Consider the following 18,376-nt stretch of genomic DNA (forward strand, 5'->3'; position numbering starts at 1 on the left):
TCTACAGAACCAATCACATAGCGCTGAAGGACAGCTTTGGGGCTTCACACACATGCTCCATGCAAGAGCTGCAGGACAATCCCAACATCGTGTGATCTCTCTCACGCGGTGTGTGCCCTAGTCTTCGCACCAGGCGTATAAGTGATTACTCTATTCAAAATCCTGGGCTGATGCACACGTTCTTTCACCATGTCGTTCCAGCAGGATGGCAGGTCTGCTTTGACTTCGCTCGACTGAGCGACGCAGGCTGAACGCAGCACAGGCCGGTCAACGCAGGTTGAATGGCTCTGATGAGGTGGATTGGCGTGGAAGCTTCGAGCTCCTAATTGACGTCGGTTGTGTCGGTGGTGCGAACGTCTTTTGCTCTTGCGGCCGTGCACACACAGGAGAGCAAGCCAAAGGTCGTGAAACGAGGGCTCGAGCTGTTGAGGGAGAGAGCTCTTTCGCAGCACGCGACATTCGGTGTAGCTGAACGAGATCGAGATTATTATTTTTGATCTTCAGGAAGAAAAACCACAGCAGCCACGCGAAAATCGAAAATTGACGGACAGACGGACAGAGAGACAGGCAGACAGCGACGCAAAGCACACGTAGACACAGGCGCGGATCCGGAATCGTAGCTGCCAACCTCAGAAGAAAGCTTCCACGTTCCGATTCACCCCTTGGTCGATCGCCTCTACCACCATCACAATCCCTGTACTGACCAACATCGCTAGCACGCCGGATGCTACTACTCTGAGCATGGCTACTACAGATGTGCTGGGCACAGACCCGTCCGAGGGTTTGCGCAATCGCAAGCAGCAGCAGTCACTGGCTGGCAGCGATTCGCCGCGTTCTGACGCAACCGAGCGTGCTGCTCCATCCCTCGATCAAGCACCGTCTCGTGATGCAAAGAGCGGCGATACTTTGGATCAGCACGTCAAGGTGCTCGGAAGGACTCCCGATGGTACCGGTAAGTTGACATGCCCGCCCTTTCCCCCCACATTCGGTACATGCATGCGTCCAGACCACTGGCACAGTTGTGCCGCGGCCTAACTCTGCCATTCGCGCATCAAAGGCACTAAAGCCAGAGCAGATTCCGGCATTGTCCCTCCCTGCTCTCTCTGCTCTCTCGCTCTGTCCATGTTTCCCTGTCTCTTCCTCTTCGCCATGAGTTGGGTTCCCGTTCCGATAGTTGATTCGCCAAAGACAAGAAAAGAGGACTAACATGATACCGCTCCGCCCTTTTTGACGTGTGGCCCTCTCCCCCTTCCCGAACCATTCGGCTTCCCTTCCGCTCCCTGATCCGATCCTGCATCCTCTCGTGCTTGGCCATGCCGCCGGCCGCGCTTACTGTTCCTCATCATGCGCTCGTCCCGCTTGTCCAGTCTTCACCGTGCCGCATACGCCGGACATGCTCTCGTCCATCTTTGATCCACGACAGCCCAAGACGCCGCTCGACATTGTCACCGTCGTTTCCCTCTCCTTCCAGATCCTCTTCTACTTCGCTCTCTCCCGCCGAGCCGCCCAGATCTTCTTCTTTCTCTACTTCGCCTTCTGGCGTGCCTCCTACAACGCCGGTCTCGGTTGGATCCTCAAGCAGCAGAGTGAAAAGGGTTGGATCATCCGTCAAGTCAAGCAGCATGGTTGGATGGATGCTCAGCGTCGACCCCGCGTCCACAACTGGGTCAAGCAGCAGCTCGTCACCAAGATGGACAAGGACTATGTCTTCGACGCCATGCCGCTCGACTACAATGTCTGGCTCATGTTCCGCAGCATCGTCGATGTGATCTTGCTCAACGACTTCGTCGCCTACTCGCTCTTTGCATTCTCATGCACCCGGCTGCCCGAGGGTCACTCGGTCGCCATGCATGTCTTGCGCTGGATCGCAGGTTGGACCCTTATCTTTTTCAATCTCTGGGTCAAGATTGATGCTCACCGCGTCGTCAAGGACTACGCATGGTATTGGGGCGATTGCTTCTTCCTCTGCTTGCAGAGCCTCGTCTTTGACGGTGTTTACGAGATCGCGCCTGATCCCATGTATTCGATCGGATATGCGGGCTACTACGGTCTCTCGCTCGTCAGCGGCAGCTATGCCGTGCTGTTCGTCTCGCTGGCTGCCCACTTTGCGCAATTCCTCTTCATGTCCTTTTTCGAGGGTCCACACATTGAGCGAACCTATGGCGAACGCAAACCCATTGCTGCGCGTGTGCCTCTTCGTCAGGCGCCCTTCAACGCTGCGTCGCGTAAAGCAGCTCACGCCAACGATGCTGCGCACAACGGCCTGCCAGATAACAAGGTGGATAGTGCCGCATCTGTGGCAAACCCTGTTCAATCCTCGCGATCGGCTGCCAACGACGCCGACTTTGAAGGTCCCACTCCGAGCCAGACCGAAGGCTCCACCGCGCTCGACACCGACGACGACACATCGGACGACGGCCACAGTCGAACGTTCAAACGCACCGCGCTCCGCTCCTCCTCTTCCTCCAACGACGCCATCCAACAGCACCTCTCCGGAATCGACGCTTCGTCTCAGATCCAGCGTCCTGTCACCACGCTGCATGACCTGCACCATCGCATCTTCCGCAAAGATACGGTTGTTTTCCGCAATCTCGACCTCATGCGAGCCCACGACTTCCTCTTACTCGTCGGCTCCCTCTACGCTCTCTTTCCGCTCATCCTCCCATCGCTGGGCCCGCGGGCCAGGCTCACGCTGCTCTTCATCAACGCGCTCGCCTGGCGCACCTTCCACTCGTTCGGCCTCGGCATTGCGCTCTCCCGCCAGTCCGAGTCCAAGTGGATAGTGCGTCACTTCCTCAAACACTACCACTACGCCCAACCCCAGGACGCGGTGTTCGAAGCATTTGGCCACTGGAAGGTGGTTTACAACACATCGCTGGTGATGACATATATCTCGTTCGGTGCGCTCGCGTGGAACTGCTACACGCCCATTGGCCACCCGGACTGGACAGTCGGGCCTGAGCTGCTGCGTCACACGCTCGGCTTCCTGCTGGTTGCACTGCACTGCTGGACCGCCAATTCGTCGTATGAAGTTCTTGGTCCGTTCGGCTGGCTGTACGGCGACTTTTTCGTAGACGAATACCCACACCAACTGTACTATACGGGCATCTACCGCTTCCTCAACAATCCGGAGCGCAGTATGGGCGGTGCCGCTTTCTTTGGACTGGCACTGATCGCGGGATCGAAGCTGACTCTGCTCATGGCTATCGTGTCGTACGTTGCGCATTGGGGTTTCCTGTCGTTTGTTGAAGGGCCTCATATGCGCAAGCTGTACGGCGAAGCTGCACTGCGTAAGGATTCCGGGCTGACGAAACAGCTCAAATCGCAGTGGGTCGCTGCCAAGGATTCCGATCTGTTCCGGCTGGCGCAGGAGCATCCGACCGTCAAGAATGTACAGGGTACGATCGAGAAAGTGCAGCGCGATGCGGCCGAGGCGTTTGAAGAGTTCTTCAGGCAGTCCAGGCCGCGCTTCGAAGGAATGTTGGAGGAGACCAAAGTGCTGCTGCAGCAGAGCAAAGATCGCTTGTTGATCGTGCGCGTCGAGGATGACCAGAAGTTGAGGTCCGAAGGCGTGGACAAGTCGATGTACCGCTTGACTGTTCGTCCGCCCGCCGCTGGTGCGAGTGCAAGGTTCCACCTGGGCCAGCCGATCGCGGTCGAATGGCGAGCTGCGCCCAACCACTCGCGTCGCGACTGGATCGGTCTCTACCTACTCTCGCGTTTCGGCGGCAAGCAGGGTGCGGACGAAGCGTCCCTCGTTACAAAGATCTCGAGTCAGGGCAAATGGCTCGGCGTAGCAGAAGAAGAGTGGGTTGGCGATGTGCACCACGCTTCTTCTTTCCCAAACACCACCACCTCGTCCTCCGCTGTCAGCGGCGTTTCGGTGTTCCGCGATTCCAAGTTGCCCTGGGTCCCCGGCACGTACGAATTCCGATACCACCACGACGGGAAACACAACGTACTCGCGCGCTCCAGCCCCATCGACATTTACGTCGACACGCTCCCACCCGCCGGCTTGTCGGAAGCCGACCTAGTCGCAAAAACAACATCGATCATCCGCAACATTGTCCACTACTCTGTCCCGTCAACCAAACCTCTGCGGCTGTCCATCTCGCAGCCGCAGCCTCCGTCGCCCCTCCCACTGTCCACGTCCTCTGCCATCCCGGAATCCGCGATCGACGACACCCCTACATCCCCACTCGTACGCAACCCGGATGGCGACGACGGCGACGCAGATGACTTTACCATCTGGGACCGCGCGCAGGCCGCGCGCATCTCCACAGGCATCAAGTGGGCCTTCGGGCTCGAACTCAGCCCGGAAGTCATCGTCGCTGAGGCCAACGTGACCAAACTCGCCATGGATGTCGTCCAGGGCCGCAGAGTGCTCGAACCTGCATTTGCGCCTCTGATGAGCTAACTGAAGTTAACTTTCACCACACACCCCCTCCTTGTTCAATACACACACACACACACACACACACACACACACACACACACACACACACTGTACAAAACCGCGTCTTGCACTGCGCTTTGCATTGCTGCCGACATTCACGGATGCATAAACGTGACAATAAACTCTCTGAACGTGGCCAACAGCCTCCTGATGTCCTTGCGCTTCATGCGGACCCTGTACTCGATCTCGTCGACCGTATGCTTCCCATTCAAGTACGGCAACAGCCTGAAAAAGTGCTTGACCGTCACCGCGTCTTTGCCTTCGACCATGGTGGCGATGTACTCGTTTTCGCGGCGCGACGCCCGCGATGGCTCGACGATCAGGCTTTCCATGTACACCTTGCCACCTCCTGTCGTCGCCGTGGTAGTGTGAGTGGCGGCGCGGACACGAGAGAAGCGCGGCGAGGAGGAAGGTGAGATGGAGGAGGAAAGCATCGGCGATGACTGATGATTCCTGCGAGCGTGCGAGCGGTGCAGGTGGGACTCTGAGTCGGAGTCGCCGGAATCCGAATCGAGGTCTGTGGAGAGCGACAAGTTGGACGAAGACGTCTCGTCGTCCGATGACGACGAGTTGGAAGCTGAGCCAGACGACACGGTATCGCGCTTGAAGCCACTACGCTGACTCGCACCTTTCCCACCGTCACTGTAGTTGCTCTCGCTCGGCGGCGGAAGATCCGGTCTCTCACTCGCCGTCGAGATACGCCTCTTTGTCTTCCCTCCTTCTTGCCCTTGACCCAATCGCATTGCTCCAAGCTTCGTATCAAGCTCCTCTGCTCCACGCTGGTCCATCCCTACTCCTACCACCCCCTCTTCATCCTCTTCCTCATCCTCATCATCATCATCAATCTCCACCTCAGCCCCAACCCCAAACCCTCTCACCTTCATCCTCGCCCTTGACGGCGACCTCGACCTCGCCACTCCCTTTCTCCCACCCCACCCGGCCGAACTCGTCGCCCTCCGTGCTCTCCTCGGCAAACTCCCCTCCGCACTCGATGGATGACTTGAGCCACTGCCCCCGATCGAGCGATCTCGCACATGCAGCGGAATCCCCCTCCCCCCAATCGCGACATTCGGCGTTGTTGGCCGACTCATCTGCGACTTGCTCGGCGTCATACTCAGCCCATCGCCGCGGTTGCGGCCGTGTGCCAGCCCACCACCAGACGACGAAGACCCCGTGGTGTCGGCACGTGCTCGACGTCCGATCTCCCCACGCTCGCTGAGATTGCTGAAGCTGACCGAGAGGCCGGTGCTGGTGCCCGCAGCCATCATCGCAGTCGAGGGCGAGCGCGAGCGCAGAACGGGCCGACGCTCGAATTTGAGTTCGTCAAACGGAGGTCGGGGCGCGATCGGTATGGGCGCCTTGTCGGCTGCTGCTGCTGCTGCAGTGCCAGAGTCTGTGCCGCCGTTGAAGTCACTTGCATGCTGATGGTGGCGATGGGGGTGACGGTGGTGATGGTGCTGGTGCGCACGTCCGGCTTCCTCTCCACCAGAGCCAGCAATTGCAGCGGCCGCCAAAGCCGCCTCCGCCACGCTGTCCGGATGAGCCAGAATAGGAGGCCTCGAAACGCTCAGCCCCGACGTCTGAACATCAGCATCACCGTCCCTGCCATCCCGCATCCCCTCTGCATGCGCTGCCTCCGCCGTCCTCGCGCTGTCACTCTCCCGACTCCTACCCCTGACCTCCCCACCCACCTCCTTCACCCTCGCCTCCTCCGCCACCTCAGCAGCCTTCCGCCTCTGCTGCTCCTCGGCCTGCGACTTCTTCATCCGCCTCGCTTCCGCCTTTGCCGCCCTCTGCCGCCGCTTTTCCCTCCTGACCCGGTGTCGCTCGTGCCTCTCCCGACTCCTCTCCGCCGTACGCAGCTTGACGCTCTCGGTTGCAATAAGCCGAAGGCGGATATGCATCTTGACCACCACGTCGTGGCGCAGCAGCCAAATCAACACGTCCAGCGCAAGCTCTCTCTGATGTCTCGCCGGGAACAGCGCGCCGAGTGCACGCGAAGACGACGACAGCTGCGATAGGAACACCGGCAGGGGCGCGACTTCGGGGAACGCCTGAGCCCAGACACGCGACAGGAAGCCGAGACGCGAAAAGTCAAAGAGCGGCGAAATAGCATAGACATGGCCGGGACGGGGTACGTCGATCACCCTTGCCTGCCTATAGTAGATCAAGTGCCTGATCATGGGATACACATCTTCGTAGAGCTGCCAACCGAGCAAGTCGGCGACATCGCTGAAGTTAAGACAGTTGTGCAGCCTCGGCCTGAACAACGCTGTGAAATTGCGCGAGAGCCGCTCAAAGCCGTGCGCTTCCGATGGCTGTCCGCCGCCCGGTGAACCGAGCCCAGCGGGACTGCCATCGCGACTGCGTGCCGGCGCCTCATCCGCTTGATCGTGCAGCAGCAGCAGCGTCTTCCACGGCACCAGATACGGCCCCGTCGTCCGACACCATTCCTCCATACTCAGCTGGCCCGGCGTTAGCGTCAACAGCCGATCATAGGTGCCGCCACCTCCGTCCTCATCCGCACCCTCTTTGCCCAACCCCGCAAACCCGCCGCCCGACAAAAAGATTGGATCGTTCGGATCGAGCTCCGTCTCGATATCGACCAGCTTGGGCAAACTGGCAGGATCTTGCAGGATAGGCGGAAGCTGGAGATGTACTTCAATGCAATCGTTGATGGTGAGGAAGGCGTCGGACGAGGTGCTGATGCTCTTGTGAAGATCGCGTATGCATCGGGCGAGCGACGAGATGCCAAGACACTGTGCTGCATACGCCGCATAGGCCTGTCCGTCGTCCATGCATCGTTCCCGTAGCGCCAGGAGCTTTTCGGTCTCTCGCCCCACGTAGTCCGATTTAGACTGCTCGGCAAACAGCGCAGCTGTCATCTTGAATACGATGTTGTCGTAGTAGAGCTGGAGCCAAGAGGAAAGGTCCATGCCAGACATGGCCGACGATGGATCGGGACGATCTAGGACGAGGACGAGGTGGAATTGCGTCAAGGGTGCTTGAGAACGAGACGAGGATGGTTCGTGGGTGTGCTCCATGCGAGTTTGGGATGCGTTTCTAGACTTCGAGGAGGTGACCGGGTCGTGCTTGCTTGTTTGCTTCTCAGAGGCAGATGGCGCTGCCTTTTCGAGGTTGTCACTGTCGTCAGGAAGATCATAGGGTCGAATCTCCTTGCGAAGCCCTGATCGCCCTCGTTGCTGTGTTTGACTAGCCGACTTGTCGTTGGCGCCGTGAGCCTCCTTGTCGTTGTCTTGCGTCTGGTCGCCCTGATCACCCCAAGTCCCGCCCTTGGTTGCTGCAACTGGGTGGCCGAGAAAGGCAAGATCGTCGACGACGAGCTCGAACTTTTGATGCGCCAGCTCGGGTCGAGGATTCAAGATGCTGGCTAAGATTTCGATGTCATAACCAAGATAAGTCTTGTATGCTCTGGTAGCTCTCTCTTCGCGTCTTGCCTTTTCCTCGGGAGACAGCTCCTTCGAGGTTCCAGCGTCAGAGTCTGGTGCTCTGTCGTGTGCGTCGGAAGCATCCTTGTGTCCTGAAGCGTGGCGATCCGCCGATCTGACGCTGGGTGTAGCCTCTTCCATGCCCAACAAGGGACGTCTCGCTTTGCTTTTCGAACGCGCCGTAGATGCAGCTGCACCCGCTTTTGACCTGCCTTGGGAGACGACGGTTTCAGCGCGGTCACGGACGGACCTGTTTTCGTCATCGTCGGCCAAGGTGCCGTCCGAGTCTTCAAAGTCAGATGAAGAAGGGGTATCGCTCTGGCGGCCATCGTCCGAGAGGGCATCGGCATTATCGTCGTCGTCTTCGTCATGACGATCCCATTTCGCCTTTTGACGCACGGGGTCGAGGTCGTCGTCCTGCTGGGAACGGTTTAGTGGACGCGTTTCGGTGTAGTATTTCACCTTAGAGTAGCGTTTGAAGAGTTTGGGGCTGTTGGGCCATCGAAACACGATGTGATCCCCACGCGAGGAGGACGTGGCGAGGATGACGCCAAGCAGCGATTCGGCCATGCTGACGGCTGGCTCGAGACGAGCAGCTCGAGCAGCGCCGTTCAGACGCCTTACTGGCGGATCAATTGAGGATCGAGGTGTCCTACTTTAGCGTCTCGTTCAACGGCACAGCATTCCGAGGTGGTAGTGGTTGGTGAAGCGGAATGTATGCGCATCCGCGAGGGGGTATAGTCAAGAGCAAAGCGGTTGGTTGGTCAAAGCGGAGAAGATTGGTTGAAGCGCATTCATTTCTCAACTCGCTTGTGTGGAGAAGAACAAGAAATCCGGAAGCCGTGATAAGCTCGTGTGGTGAGCCATCCAATTTTTGGCAATTTGAGGTTTGTTAAGTTTACAAAGGATGGCTTGCTTCGCGCGACGCCTGAAGAAGGAAAGCACGGACACCCACTTCGAAACATCGTCTCGCTCTTGATTCGTCCAAACAACCAACACCACAAAGTCCTTTGCATCGTCCCCTTTGCGTCCCCGAGACAAGAGTACAAGATGGCGCTCGAACAGACTCTGTTCCTGGACAGCGCTATTCGCGACTGGGTGCTGATCCCCATTTTGGTGGTCATGATCCTGGTTGGTGTGCTGCGACACAATGTCATCTCGTTGCTAAACTCGCCGCCGAAGAGCATCGCCGCACCTGCACTCCGAGAACAGTAAGTGACTGAGGAGGGCATTGCTAACCAACTTTCATTCTACTGACGCAGATTTGGTTCACTCTTATCGCAGACGGGTGATGGCAAGAGCAGGTGCGTTGCGTCTAAACTACTTCCAGCTGCCACCGACCTCGTTCGCAGCTCGCAAGGCTTTCCTGTCGGACGCTCTCTCCAACGGCTCGTACCTGCAACCCAAAGACAAGGAAGAAAAAGAAGGACCCAAGAACCCTTTCGAGCCAGCCGGCGGTATGGACGGCATGATGGATGGCATGAAGAAGCAGATGGTCATGATGATCCCGCAAACCGTCATCATGGGCTGGATCAACTTCTTCTTTTCCGGATTCGTGCTGCTCAAGCTTCCATTCCCGCTGACCGTGAGGTTCAAGGTGATGCTGCAGCGAGACATCCAGACGCCCGACCTCGATGTGACGTGGGTGTCGTCGCTCAGCTGGTACTTTTTGACGCTCTTCGGTCTTAATGCGGTCTACCGACTCGTTCTGGGCGACGACAATGCTGCCGATGGCACGCGCGATATGGCGGCCATGTCTGGTGCAGCGGCTCCGATGCAAGGCATGAACCCCGCCGCCCCAGGGCAAGCCCCCGACTTTGAAAAGCTCCACCTGGCCGAACGCGACAACCTCGAGCTCGTCGGACTCGAAGACTCGAGCATTCGCTGGATCGGTGACGGCATCGAGGATCGTGTTCTCGCCCTCTACGCTTAGATACGATTGCACCTCAAGGATGGCATCTTTCAATCAATTTCAGTTGGTCACACGAAAGGAACGCCGGGAACATGGCAGCTTGAGTGGTTTCCAGAGTCGCATTGCGCACGGATATGCTGTGAAAGTGTTGTACAGTGGTTGTGTGATGTGTTTCTCTACTTTTTGGCACCCGTCTTCGCCTGAGAGCCTTTCCTCTTCTCTGCACGACGCACGTTTCGCTCGACACGACCGGCACCCTTGTACGAGTCTCCCGAGACGTTGGTGATGGACAGAGGTGCCCTTGCTGTCTTGACCACCTTGCTGGAACTCTTTGCATCTGCATCCGGACCCCCGCTGGGCAGCGCGGCAATCATGCTGGATCGCTTGAGACCTTCTTGGGCGAGGGCGGGGGCGATGACTGAGGGGGCATCCAGCGGATCGGACTCGGAGAACTCTTCGTGCTGCGTTCCACGCAGCGACTTGTCGGTGGACTGAACCGAGGGTTCTGGCTCGGGGGCACGCTTGCGGTCCTGCGCACCGAGTAGGCGGTCCATGTTGGATTGGAACTCGCTTTGCAGTGGTTTGCTCTGTGGTGCAAACAACGAGAGAACAGTTGCAAAGAAATAGAGTGATCAGCAACAGTTCCAGTGCCACTATGCGCACATGCCAGATATAAGCAGCTCTCGAAGTCGATGATCAGTATAGTAAGGATTGTAAAATTTTGGTAACCATGTAGATGTCTTCAAGACTAATCGAATAATTTGTTGACTCATCACTTTGAGCGAAATCGAGAGCGTGCTGGACATTGAATCGGTAAACTTACCTGTGATGTCCATTCACCTTCAAGCGCCTTCAACCGCAAGATAGCCTCGGTTCTCTGCAGGCCGATCGAGAATTTTTCGGAAAGGGCACGGATGGTCCATTGCTTCGGATCGCTCTCGTGCAACTTCCAAATCTCGGACTTGGTGCTCTGACGAACAGGCGCGGGTGGGTTGAACGATGGGTTGAGCGGGAAGGGTGTGTCGCCGATCCAGTTGGGACCCATCCCTGGTTTGGGCTGCTTGTAGGCGCGTGCATCGGACTGGATCCACTCGTCAAAGGGAGCGAGCATTTTGGGACGTCCTCGACCAGCCGACTTGTGGCCACGTCCGATAGCATTGGGTTCTGTCGGTGACCTGGAAGCTTCGGATGCGGCGGAAAAGGGAGCTTTGCGTGCTGTCGCCTCTTCTGATGTAGGTGCAGCGTAGGATGACGAAGCCGAGGTGGACAAGGCGGCGACAACAGTGCGCGAGCTGGAAGCGACGGCTGGTCCGGAGCCGAGTTGACGCAGCGCAGAGAGCGATGATGATCTGGTTGCGAACGCCATGGTGTGAGAGGAATGCTGCCGCACAAAGCGTTGGTGTGGTGTGTGTTTGTAGATGGTGAAGTGATGGGATGGAAGACGCCTAGATGTGCACTGTCAGACGAGCTTTCTCTCTCGAGGAGAAGAACAATTTCTTCCGAAAATCAGTCTCAAGCCAAGCAAAGAAAAAACTCACGTGCGACAGAGCAGCTGCTTGTTCGGTTCCGAGCCGCTACGCGACCCTTAGCTGTCCAAAGTGGCACTTTTGGAAGAAATGCTGCTGAGTTGCTGAGCTGCATTCAGGCAGAGCGTGGGCTTGGGTGATTATTGTGTTACTTTGCAAAAGTCACTCTCTCCTTCCCCTTCAAGCTGCCACACTTTGCCACCCAACGTCAACTGATCCAGCGGTGGCTCAGCTTTGAGTCACTTCTGATAACCCATGCATCGCGCTGCTCGGCCAGCTCCGCTCAGATTGTTCGCATTGTCTCACCGTTGCTGAAATCCTCGGCCATGCTAATCTGTACAACCATCTGAATTGCCACATCATCCGAACCGCATCGCTCTAGGTGCGTTGGCAACGATATGCCAGCCTTTGCCCCTGTGACCGCGGGCTCGGGCTCCAGCAGCTCTTCTGCGATGCCGAGGATTTGCAAGAAGCTCGTCGTCAAAGGTCACGCCGCGAGCTCCGGTGCATCTTACACGTTGTTCTTGAAGATACAGGTGCCCACCACCGAGTCAAACGAGTCTTACCTCCTCTTCACAGACCCTGCTGTCGAGCTACAGGATGCCATCATTCACCGTCTCGACGCTTCCGGTGCTGCTCCCGCCTTGTCCACTTCAGCCGCAACGGCCGCCAATTCCCTGGGCATCCCGCTGTCCATTGACCATGAAATGAACGACAGCTTCATCGGCCATGAGTCCCGACGAGCACCTAGGTCGGACTCGCCGACACCGCTTAGTGATACTTCGCATCTATCCACTGTAAATCGGAGTGATGATGGCAAGTTCACGCTCCGCACCTCGTTCCGCTCTAGCCCAGGATCAAAGCGTGCAGTGGCTTTGCAGCCGCCTTCTTCCGCCTCGTACATGGTCACACTTCATCTGTTAGCCAGACCCCTGTCAACGCCGCCAACGGCCCCTTTCTCCGTCAGGCTGGCGGTACCAGTCTGCTTGAACAACTTTATGCGCTTCAGCGTCGACGAGTCTATCGAGAGCGATTTTGGTCTGCATGGCATGGCCGTCGAGGTCGATCCTCCCATTCTCCCAGTTTCCAGCCAACGCAAGCCGCTTCGAAGACGCTCGTCCGCAGCCTCATCCCATCGATCTCCCAGCATCTCCTCCTTCTCTGACGATGAAGCCGATGTCACTTTGCTCGGATCCAACTCGATTGACGAGTCCGAGCCCGAGCAGGACGACACCGCGATCGTGGGCCCTTTCCACGCATGCGATGCCCTCGTGATACGCATTGCTGCACAGCAAGCTGGCGACTTGGTTCCCGTCGATCGCCCTTTGCGCATCTTGCCAAATGCGATACGGGCCGAGAGAGCGACTAGTTCTATCACATACCGGACTCGAACACCGCATGGCTCCGAGTTGCCCGAAGAAGCCCTGCATAGCAGCTCGAATGACGCCACCATGACCAAACTTGACTTTGAGGCTTCCCTCGATCTCTATGATCCTTACTTTCCTGGTCTCGATCGCGAGGTACAGCTGTACGTCCAACTGGACACCAATGCGTCTCTACTCGAATGGCAGCCAAGTACAGTTGATGCATCGGGCGGGATTGTGAGCTGGTCCTTCGGTCCCGTCGTATCTCCCACCTCTTCGCCCAGTCAGATGCACAGGACCGCAGCACAAGGTATACTTGGCGGATCCTCAACATTCGAGATTGGAGACTTAGTCGTCCTTCCCGACCCTAATCAGCATTCAGCCGACGAAGAGGACTTGCTAAGCGTTGCTCCACCCAAGGGCATCAACGACGCCGACTTTGACTTTTCCCTCGATAACGCCGCAGTCCCATCCACCAAGCGAAGGAGATTCTCACTACAATCTTCGGGCAGTGCGAGACACGTTCCATCTATTCCGCCATCAGAGCCGTCGGATTCGGCGAGCGGCTCGGAGCACATGCTTGTGGTCACGTTCAGCTTGCTCCCCGTCCTGCAGAGCACAGAGCCCGTCTCCCTCTGCGTTCGTGGCACTCTAATTTTGAATGAAACGTTGACTCGGGCAGTACAAAGGGAAGACTTAACCCAACTTCCACGTGGCCTGTTTAGTCCCGCGGTACATAATCACACTTACGAAGTGACACAGTTGGCCGCCATGGAACCTGCTCGGGCTCAGGCTGAGGCTGCCCCTCCGCGATCAGAGTCGCTCGACGACTCCAGGGAGACTGTGCAGAGAGCTCACGAGCAGGAGAAGAGCTGGCTGGCGCTCAAGGAAATCCGCGCCGGCACGATGGGGGCAACAAACACCGATGAGCTTTTGCGGCAAGCGCTTGCTATCATCGCAGCGCACGACGAGTCGCTCTCCACCGGTCAACGCGGTTCAAGTGCCCTAGCACGACAGGATCAATCTTCGGCACGAGAAGGACCAGAGAGCGGAATACACTGGGTATTGCGCGCGTCGCATCTGCTGTGGACCCTATTCCTGACAGCGCTGATCTTCATGCTCTTCAACGCAGGACAGTCGGCCAACCGAAATTTGTCCGCCAAGCTGGACGAGCTTTCTCGCATCGTTGAAGCTTCGACCCGAGCCGGTTCTGCCACGCTGTATTCTTCGGCGCCGAATGCAGATCCTGCGACGGACGTGTTCGAACCAGTCGTTCCAGCGGCGTCCTGTGTCATAGAAGATCAACGACCGACGCCGTCGGAAGGAGAGCTTCCAGAGCAAGCTCAAAATTGGCAACTCGTAGACCCTCTGCCCGAGCATGACGACTTCTGGATCGACTCGTTCGCTTCACTAGGCGTGCAGGCAAGCCCCAGAGATGCGCATCTCTCGTACTTCGTATCCAGCTGGCTGCAGGACATGCTGCGCATGCCCATCGGCCTCGTCCGACGCCTCCTGAGCATCTTCACAGCCGCATAGAGTGCGGCCTTCGAGCGGACCAGCAACAAGCATATCCGTAGAAACCTTCCCTGCTCACCGACGCAATTCGATGAAACCACCCCACGTAGCAACGCTCTCATCCCGAGTGTTCATGGAACAGCCAGCAACGGCATCCGAGGCGAATACATCGATCGAGATCAGCACACCAGTGCAACAGACAAGCAAAGCCGACGAAGATCAAGTACCATTAAACTAAACAAGGGGTGTAGAAAGAGGCAGCGAGTGGCGCCCAGATAAAAGAACAAAGTAGACGAAGATAAAAAGCGGCCCGAACTAATGAGCGTGTGTGCGGAGGATCCGGCCGGAGAAGGAGACAAGAACGAGTGGTACAAAACGAACACACAGCCGTGGAGATAAGAGCATCTCAATTCTCGGGATACTCCTCCCTCCTGTAACCAGCCTGACGGTTCCTCTTCTCGCCGTACCCGACGGGCCCTCTCGCGGGATACCTGGGCTGGCCCTTTGGCGGCCTGGTCATGCCCAGGGCCTTCAACACGAGCGGCAGGGCAAAGTGGACCACCATTACGAAGAAGGTGGTTGCCAACGTGACCCAGGCGATGGCGACGGTGACGCGGTAGTGCGTGTAGTTGAGGTACCTGTTCTGAGCCAGGAAGGCGTTGGCCTGTTCGATGGTGTCGATGTTGGCCCAGGGGCCGAGAGCGCCTAGGCTCTGGGTGGTGCTTGTGGCCGGGTTGGTGTTCTGGCCGCTACTGAACATCTGTACGATGGACCTCAAGAACACCTTCTGATTCGCGGTGAAAGGTTCGGAGTACTGCGGGCCGCGGGTGAAGCTGGGATGCTTCTGCACGCTGTAAGCCGTGAGCGCGGCCGCGATACCGAGGAATGCACCGCTCAGCAGCAGCTCCACCAGTCCAACCAGGATGTAGCCGTAGGTGCCCTTGCCCGTGCGCTCACCGCGGCGCTTAGGGAACTGCAAGCACGCGAGGAAGGCAGCCAAATTACCAAACGCAAAGCCGATGGCAGAAATGATGAGCGCAGCGAGGACGACGGTGAGCATGCCGTTGTCCTGGAATTCGACAAAGTTGTTGATGCGCGAGCGTTCGCGAAGTGTCTGCCAGCGCGCATAGTCCCATCCGTTCAAGCCCAAAAGCGTCACCGCAAATCCAACAATGCCCAGCTGCAGCGGGAGCTCGAGCAGCTGCGGTGCCACGGGCGGGCGCGAGTGTGGGGGTGCCATCTTTTGCCAAAACCCAAATGTGCTGCGATCAAGTCGAGGCGGATATGACTTGGTGGAGAGATGAAACGAAGGTGGGATCGAACGCGATCGAGTGTATGTATCGATGAGATGGATGGGTTCGTGGATGTATGGACGAGTAGGTGATGATGGTGAGGAAGACGAAGAGGCTAGCCCTCACCCACGGAAGAGCAAAGACGGCGGCAGCAGCGGCGCAGGCGATCCCCGCTCTGGCTCTCTGCGCTCAACACGCATGGGGAAACCCATGTCGCCTCTCAAGGCACACATCCGTTTAGCCGAGGTTTTCATCGAAACATGCAGCAGCTCCAGCCCAGCCGAGAAAAGAACGCCCAGACCCACGACCGCCCTTTCCCCCCAGCAGCAGTGTCTACAGCTTTGCTCTTCAGAAGCATCTCCACACCCTACAAGCAACCAGATTCTAGCAAAGCAGCACAATCTGGACACCCGAGGAAAGAGGGACCAAATTGGAGCGGTAGGCGTCCACATCACATGCGCAACGTTGATCATCGACTTTTCACGCTTTTTCTCTTTTAGAACTAGGCGGAAAGCCAGTCAAAGAGCGGATGCGGGGACAGAAAGAATTGGCGCTGTTGCAGCAAACAAATGCCCGCAGTGGCAGTTCCAGTTTAGGGAGAATTTAAGATGGAACACAAAGTGTCCCCGCACTCATTCACAGTTTCGTGTCGTGCCACGCCGCCCAGTTTTGGCGGAGTTGCAATGAGGGCTGAAGGAAAGCACAAGCTGCACCTCAATGCTCAGCAGCATATTGCTCGTGTATGTGTCGCAACGTAGCTATAACATCTGACGTCGAGTCCGGGTGTGAAGCTTCGTCGCCGCTACTTGTCACATGCAATACCATACTGTAACGAATGTTGGTGTGAAGAGAATCTGTATGGAAGCACAGCTGCCCAGAATCAACACTTGCGATCAATGCCACGCCGCAACTCCTCCTCTCTATACTCAAACATCACCTGTACACCCACAAACAATGTCGCACACGCCCCAACCATAAACCTTACCCCCTCCCAGCTGCCCAACAGCTGCTCAATCATATACCGCATCCCATCCGTGCCGATCGCAAACCCGATCAGGTTGCCCGTCATCATCATGAGCACGTTCCCTACCCCTCCCACCGCCGCAACGTGTCGGAACCACCACTTCTGCCCCCACACGCTGTACGGTAGCGTCTTCCTCGCCACCACCTCTGGCACAATGAAAAACGTAATCAGCCACCCCCACGCCAGCAGTTTGAGGCTGAGGTCGTGCCAGAGCGCTACAAATGTAAACACGAGCAGGGTCGAGGGGATCTGGTTCCGGCTTCCTCCCAAGGGGATGTAGATGTAGCGTACGATCCACAGGTTGTACGACCGATGCCACGATCGCCAGAAGCCGAGCGTCGAGTAGTTGTTCGCCATGCACCGCACCATGTTCTCCGGCGCTTCGACACCGTCCGCCATCGCCCAGAGCCGGAAGAACCGCCAAGGAATCAGAAGCTTGAGCCACACGATGATCAGGTTCCAGAACCCGATCATGGACAGCTCGAGCGGTGTAGCCCCCACCCACGCTTTTGAATCCTTGATCGCGTTTACGTAAACAAAGTGCAGGATGAGTTCCATCGTCAGCAGCGATACTGCAAAGCGGATCGCGTACCGCACCACCGTGCCTGCTCCGATACGGCACGGCTGTCGCAGCTGAGAGGTGAAATCGTTGAATGTCATGATCGGCCCGGCGATGAACAGCGGCGGGTACAGCGCGTACAGCAGATAGTTCGAGAGGCTATATTCCTCCAGATGCTGCGTAAGCCTCGTCCGTTGCTGATACGTCGGCTCCGTCCCTTCACGCTCCACCTCGCCCATCGCTCTCCCCGCCTGCCCACCTGCATCCGCCTCGCACTTTGCCCAATGATAGTCCATGGCAAACGACACCAGCCTGAGCATGGTAATGTTGAAGTTGATCTGCCAACGCGGGAGCAGCCCCTTGAACACCTCGAGGAAGCCCAGCACAGGCGAGATGTGACTGTATTCGAAGCCGTCGTTCCAGTGCGCGGCAAACAGCGCACCGATGTTGATCGCAAATGCCACGGCTGGTGCGATCTTCCTTCCGCCGAGGGCTTTCGATAATCCGTAGTTGGTCACGAGAACAAAGAGCAGCTTGAGCGAGTTAAAGCCATGCAGGGCAAAGATGAAGATCGTCGTAAACACAGTAAGAAATGTGATCCTATTCGGTCTAGGTGTCGCGAGGATGGAGCTTCCACTGTCGATGCGGGTATATCTTGCAGACGTGGAAAAAGGGAGCAGCGTGAACAGCTTGGATAGCCCAAGATAGACGCACATGATCCCAACAAGGGCAGGAACGTAGTCGCGAAAGGATCGATACTGGAAATCACTGTCGTCGCGCAGTCGGCCAGCAATCCATCCTGGCTTGAGGTGATTCGTGTACGACCAGTAATTTGGATTCGACGGTGTGCTGAGGCGCACAGGAACATAAACCATCAGAGGTACCATGACGCCAAACACGAGGTAGTACAGCTTGAACTCAAGCGTATGCCATCGCCCGCGCTTAGTTCTCGCGGACGCTTGAGTGGTTGTTGTTGGCGACGACTCTGTCACCGAGCCATTTTTCTTTGCAGGCTGACCAGACAAGGGTCCAGTGTCGATGGTGAGCGAAGCAATGCCGCGAGAGCCGAGAATCCTCTTGACGGTGGGATTCGAGGGCACAGTGCCAGATAGTACGCGAGTCCCTGCCGATGTATTTGTGGGAGGGTATGTCGTGCTACCATTCTGGCGCTGGTTGGTGGTCGCTGCTGCCGTCATGTCGTCGTGGTGTTCTCTATCGGCATGCTGCTGCTGCTGCTGCTGCTGCGAGATGGAGGCAAGGCCGACAACGTGTGTCGGGA

The 18,376-nt window shown here is 57.3% G+C and overlaps 7 protein-coding genes across 7 annotated transcripts; 3 read left to right on the plus strand and 4 right to left on the minus strand.

Moving 5' to 3' along the window:
• Nucleotides 1–741: 741 nt before the first annotated feature.
• On the plus strand, nucleotides 742–4,417 carry EX895_005648 (uncharacterized protein; the record flags this gene model as incomplete). Its single annotated transcript, XM_029886240.1, has 2 exons — nucleotides 742–952; nucleotides 1,368–4,417. 2 exons carry the CDS (start codon nucleotides 742–744, stop codon nucleotides 4,415–4,417), a joined length of 3,261 nt encoding a protein of 1,086 aa, XP_029737471.1.
• Nucleotides 4,418–4,551: 134 nt separating this feature from the next.
• EX895_005649 (uncharacterized protein) lies at nucleotides 4,552–8,475 on the minus strand (the record flags this gene model as incomplete). The annotated part of the gene is made up of 1 exon (XM_029886241.1): nucleotides 4,552–8,475. The coding sequence occupies one exon, from the start codon at nucleotides 8,473–8,475 to the stop codon at nucleotides 4,552–4,554; it is 3,924 nt and encodes a 1,307-aa protein (XP_029737472.1).
• Nucleotides 8,476–8,955: 480 nt separating this feature from the next.
• On the plus strand, nucleotides 8,956–9,838 carry EX895_005650 (uncharacterized protein; the record flags this gene model as incomplete). The annotated part of the gene is made up of 2 exons (XM_029886242.1): nucleotides 8,956–9,116; nucleotides 9,190–9,838. The coding sequence occupies 2 exons, from the start codon at nucleotides 8,956–8,958 to the stop codon at nucleotides 9,836–9,838; spliced, it is 810 nt and encodes a 269-aa protein (XP_029737473.1).
• Nucleotides 9,839–9,993: 155 nt separating this feature from the next.
• EX895_005651 (uncharacterized protein) lies at nucleotides 9,994–11,183 on the minus strand (the record flags this gene model as incomplete). Its single annotated transcript, XM_029886243.1, has 2 exons — nucleotides 9,994–10,404; nucleotides 10,641–11,183. The coding sequence occupies 2 exons, from the start codon at nucleotides 11,181–11,183 to the stop codon at nucleotides 9,994–9,996; spliced, it is 954 nt and encodes a 317-aa protein (XP_029737474.1).
• A 558-nt stretch (nucleotides 11,184–11,741) lies between these two features.
• Nucleotides 11,742–14,243, plus strand: EX895_005652 (uncharacterized protein; the record flags this gene model as incomplete). Its single annotated transcript, XM_029886244.1, has 1 exon — nucleotides 11,742–14,243. The coding sequence occupies one exon, from the start codon at nucleotides 11,742–11,744 to the stop codon at nucleotides 14,241–14,243; it is 2,502 nt and encodes an 833-aa protein (XP_029737475.1).
• A 385-nt stretch (nucleotides 14,244–14,628) lies between these two features.
• EX895_005653 (uncharacterized protein) lies at nucleotides 14,629–15,462 on the minus strand (the record flags this gene model as incomplete). The annotated part of the gene is made up of 1 exon (XM_029886245.1): nucleotides 14,629–15,462. The coding sequence occupies one exon, from the start codon at nucleotides 15,460–15,462 to the stop codon at nucleotides 14,629–14,631; it is 834 nt and encodes a 277-aa protein (XP_029737476.1).
• Nucleotides 15,463–16,394: 932 nt separating this feature from the next.
• Nucleotides 16,395–18,293, minus strand: EX895_005654 (uncharacterized protein; the record flags this gene model as incomplete). Its single annotated transcript, XM_029886246.1, has 1 exon — nucleotides 16,395–18,293. The coding sequence occupies one exon, from the start codon at nucleotides 18,291–18,293 to the stop codon at nucleotides 16,395–16,397; it is 1,899 nt and encodes a 632-aa protein (XP_029737477.1).
• Between the last annotated feature and the right edge of the window lie 83 nt (nucleotides 18,294–18,376).

The sequence above is a fragment of the Sporisorium graminicola genome, chromosome SGRAM_7 (genome assembly GCF_005498985.1).
Source record: "Sporisorium graminicola strain CBS 10092 chromosome SGRAM_7, whole genome shotgun sequence".
In the NCBI taxonomy this organism is placed as follows: domain Eukaryota; kingdom Fungi; phylum Basidiomycota; class Ustilaginomycetes; order Ustilaginales; family Ustilaginaceae; genus Sporisorium; species Sporisorium graminicola.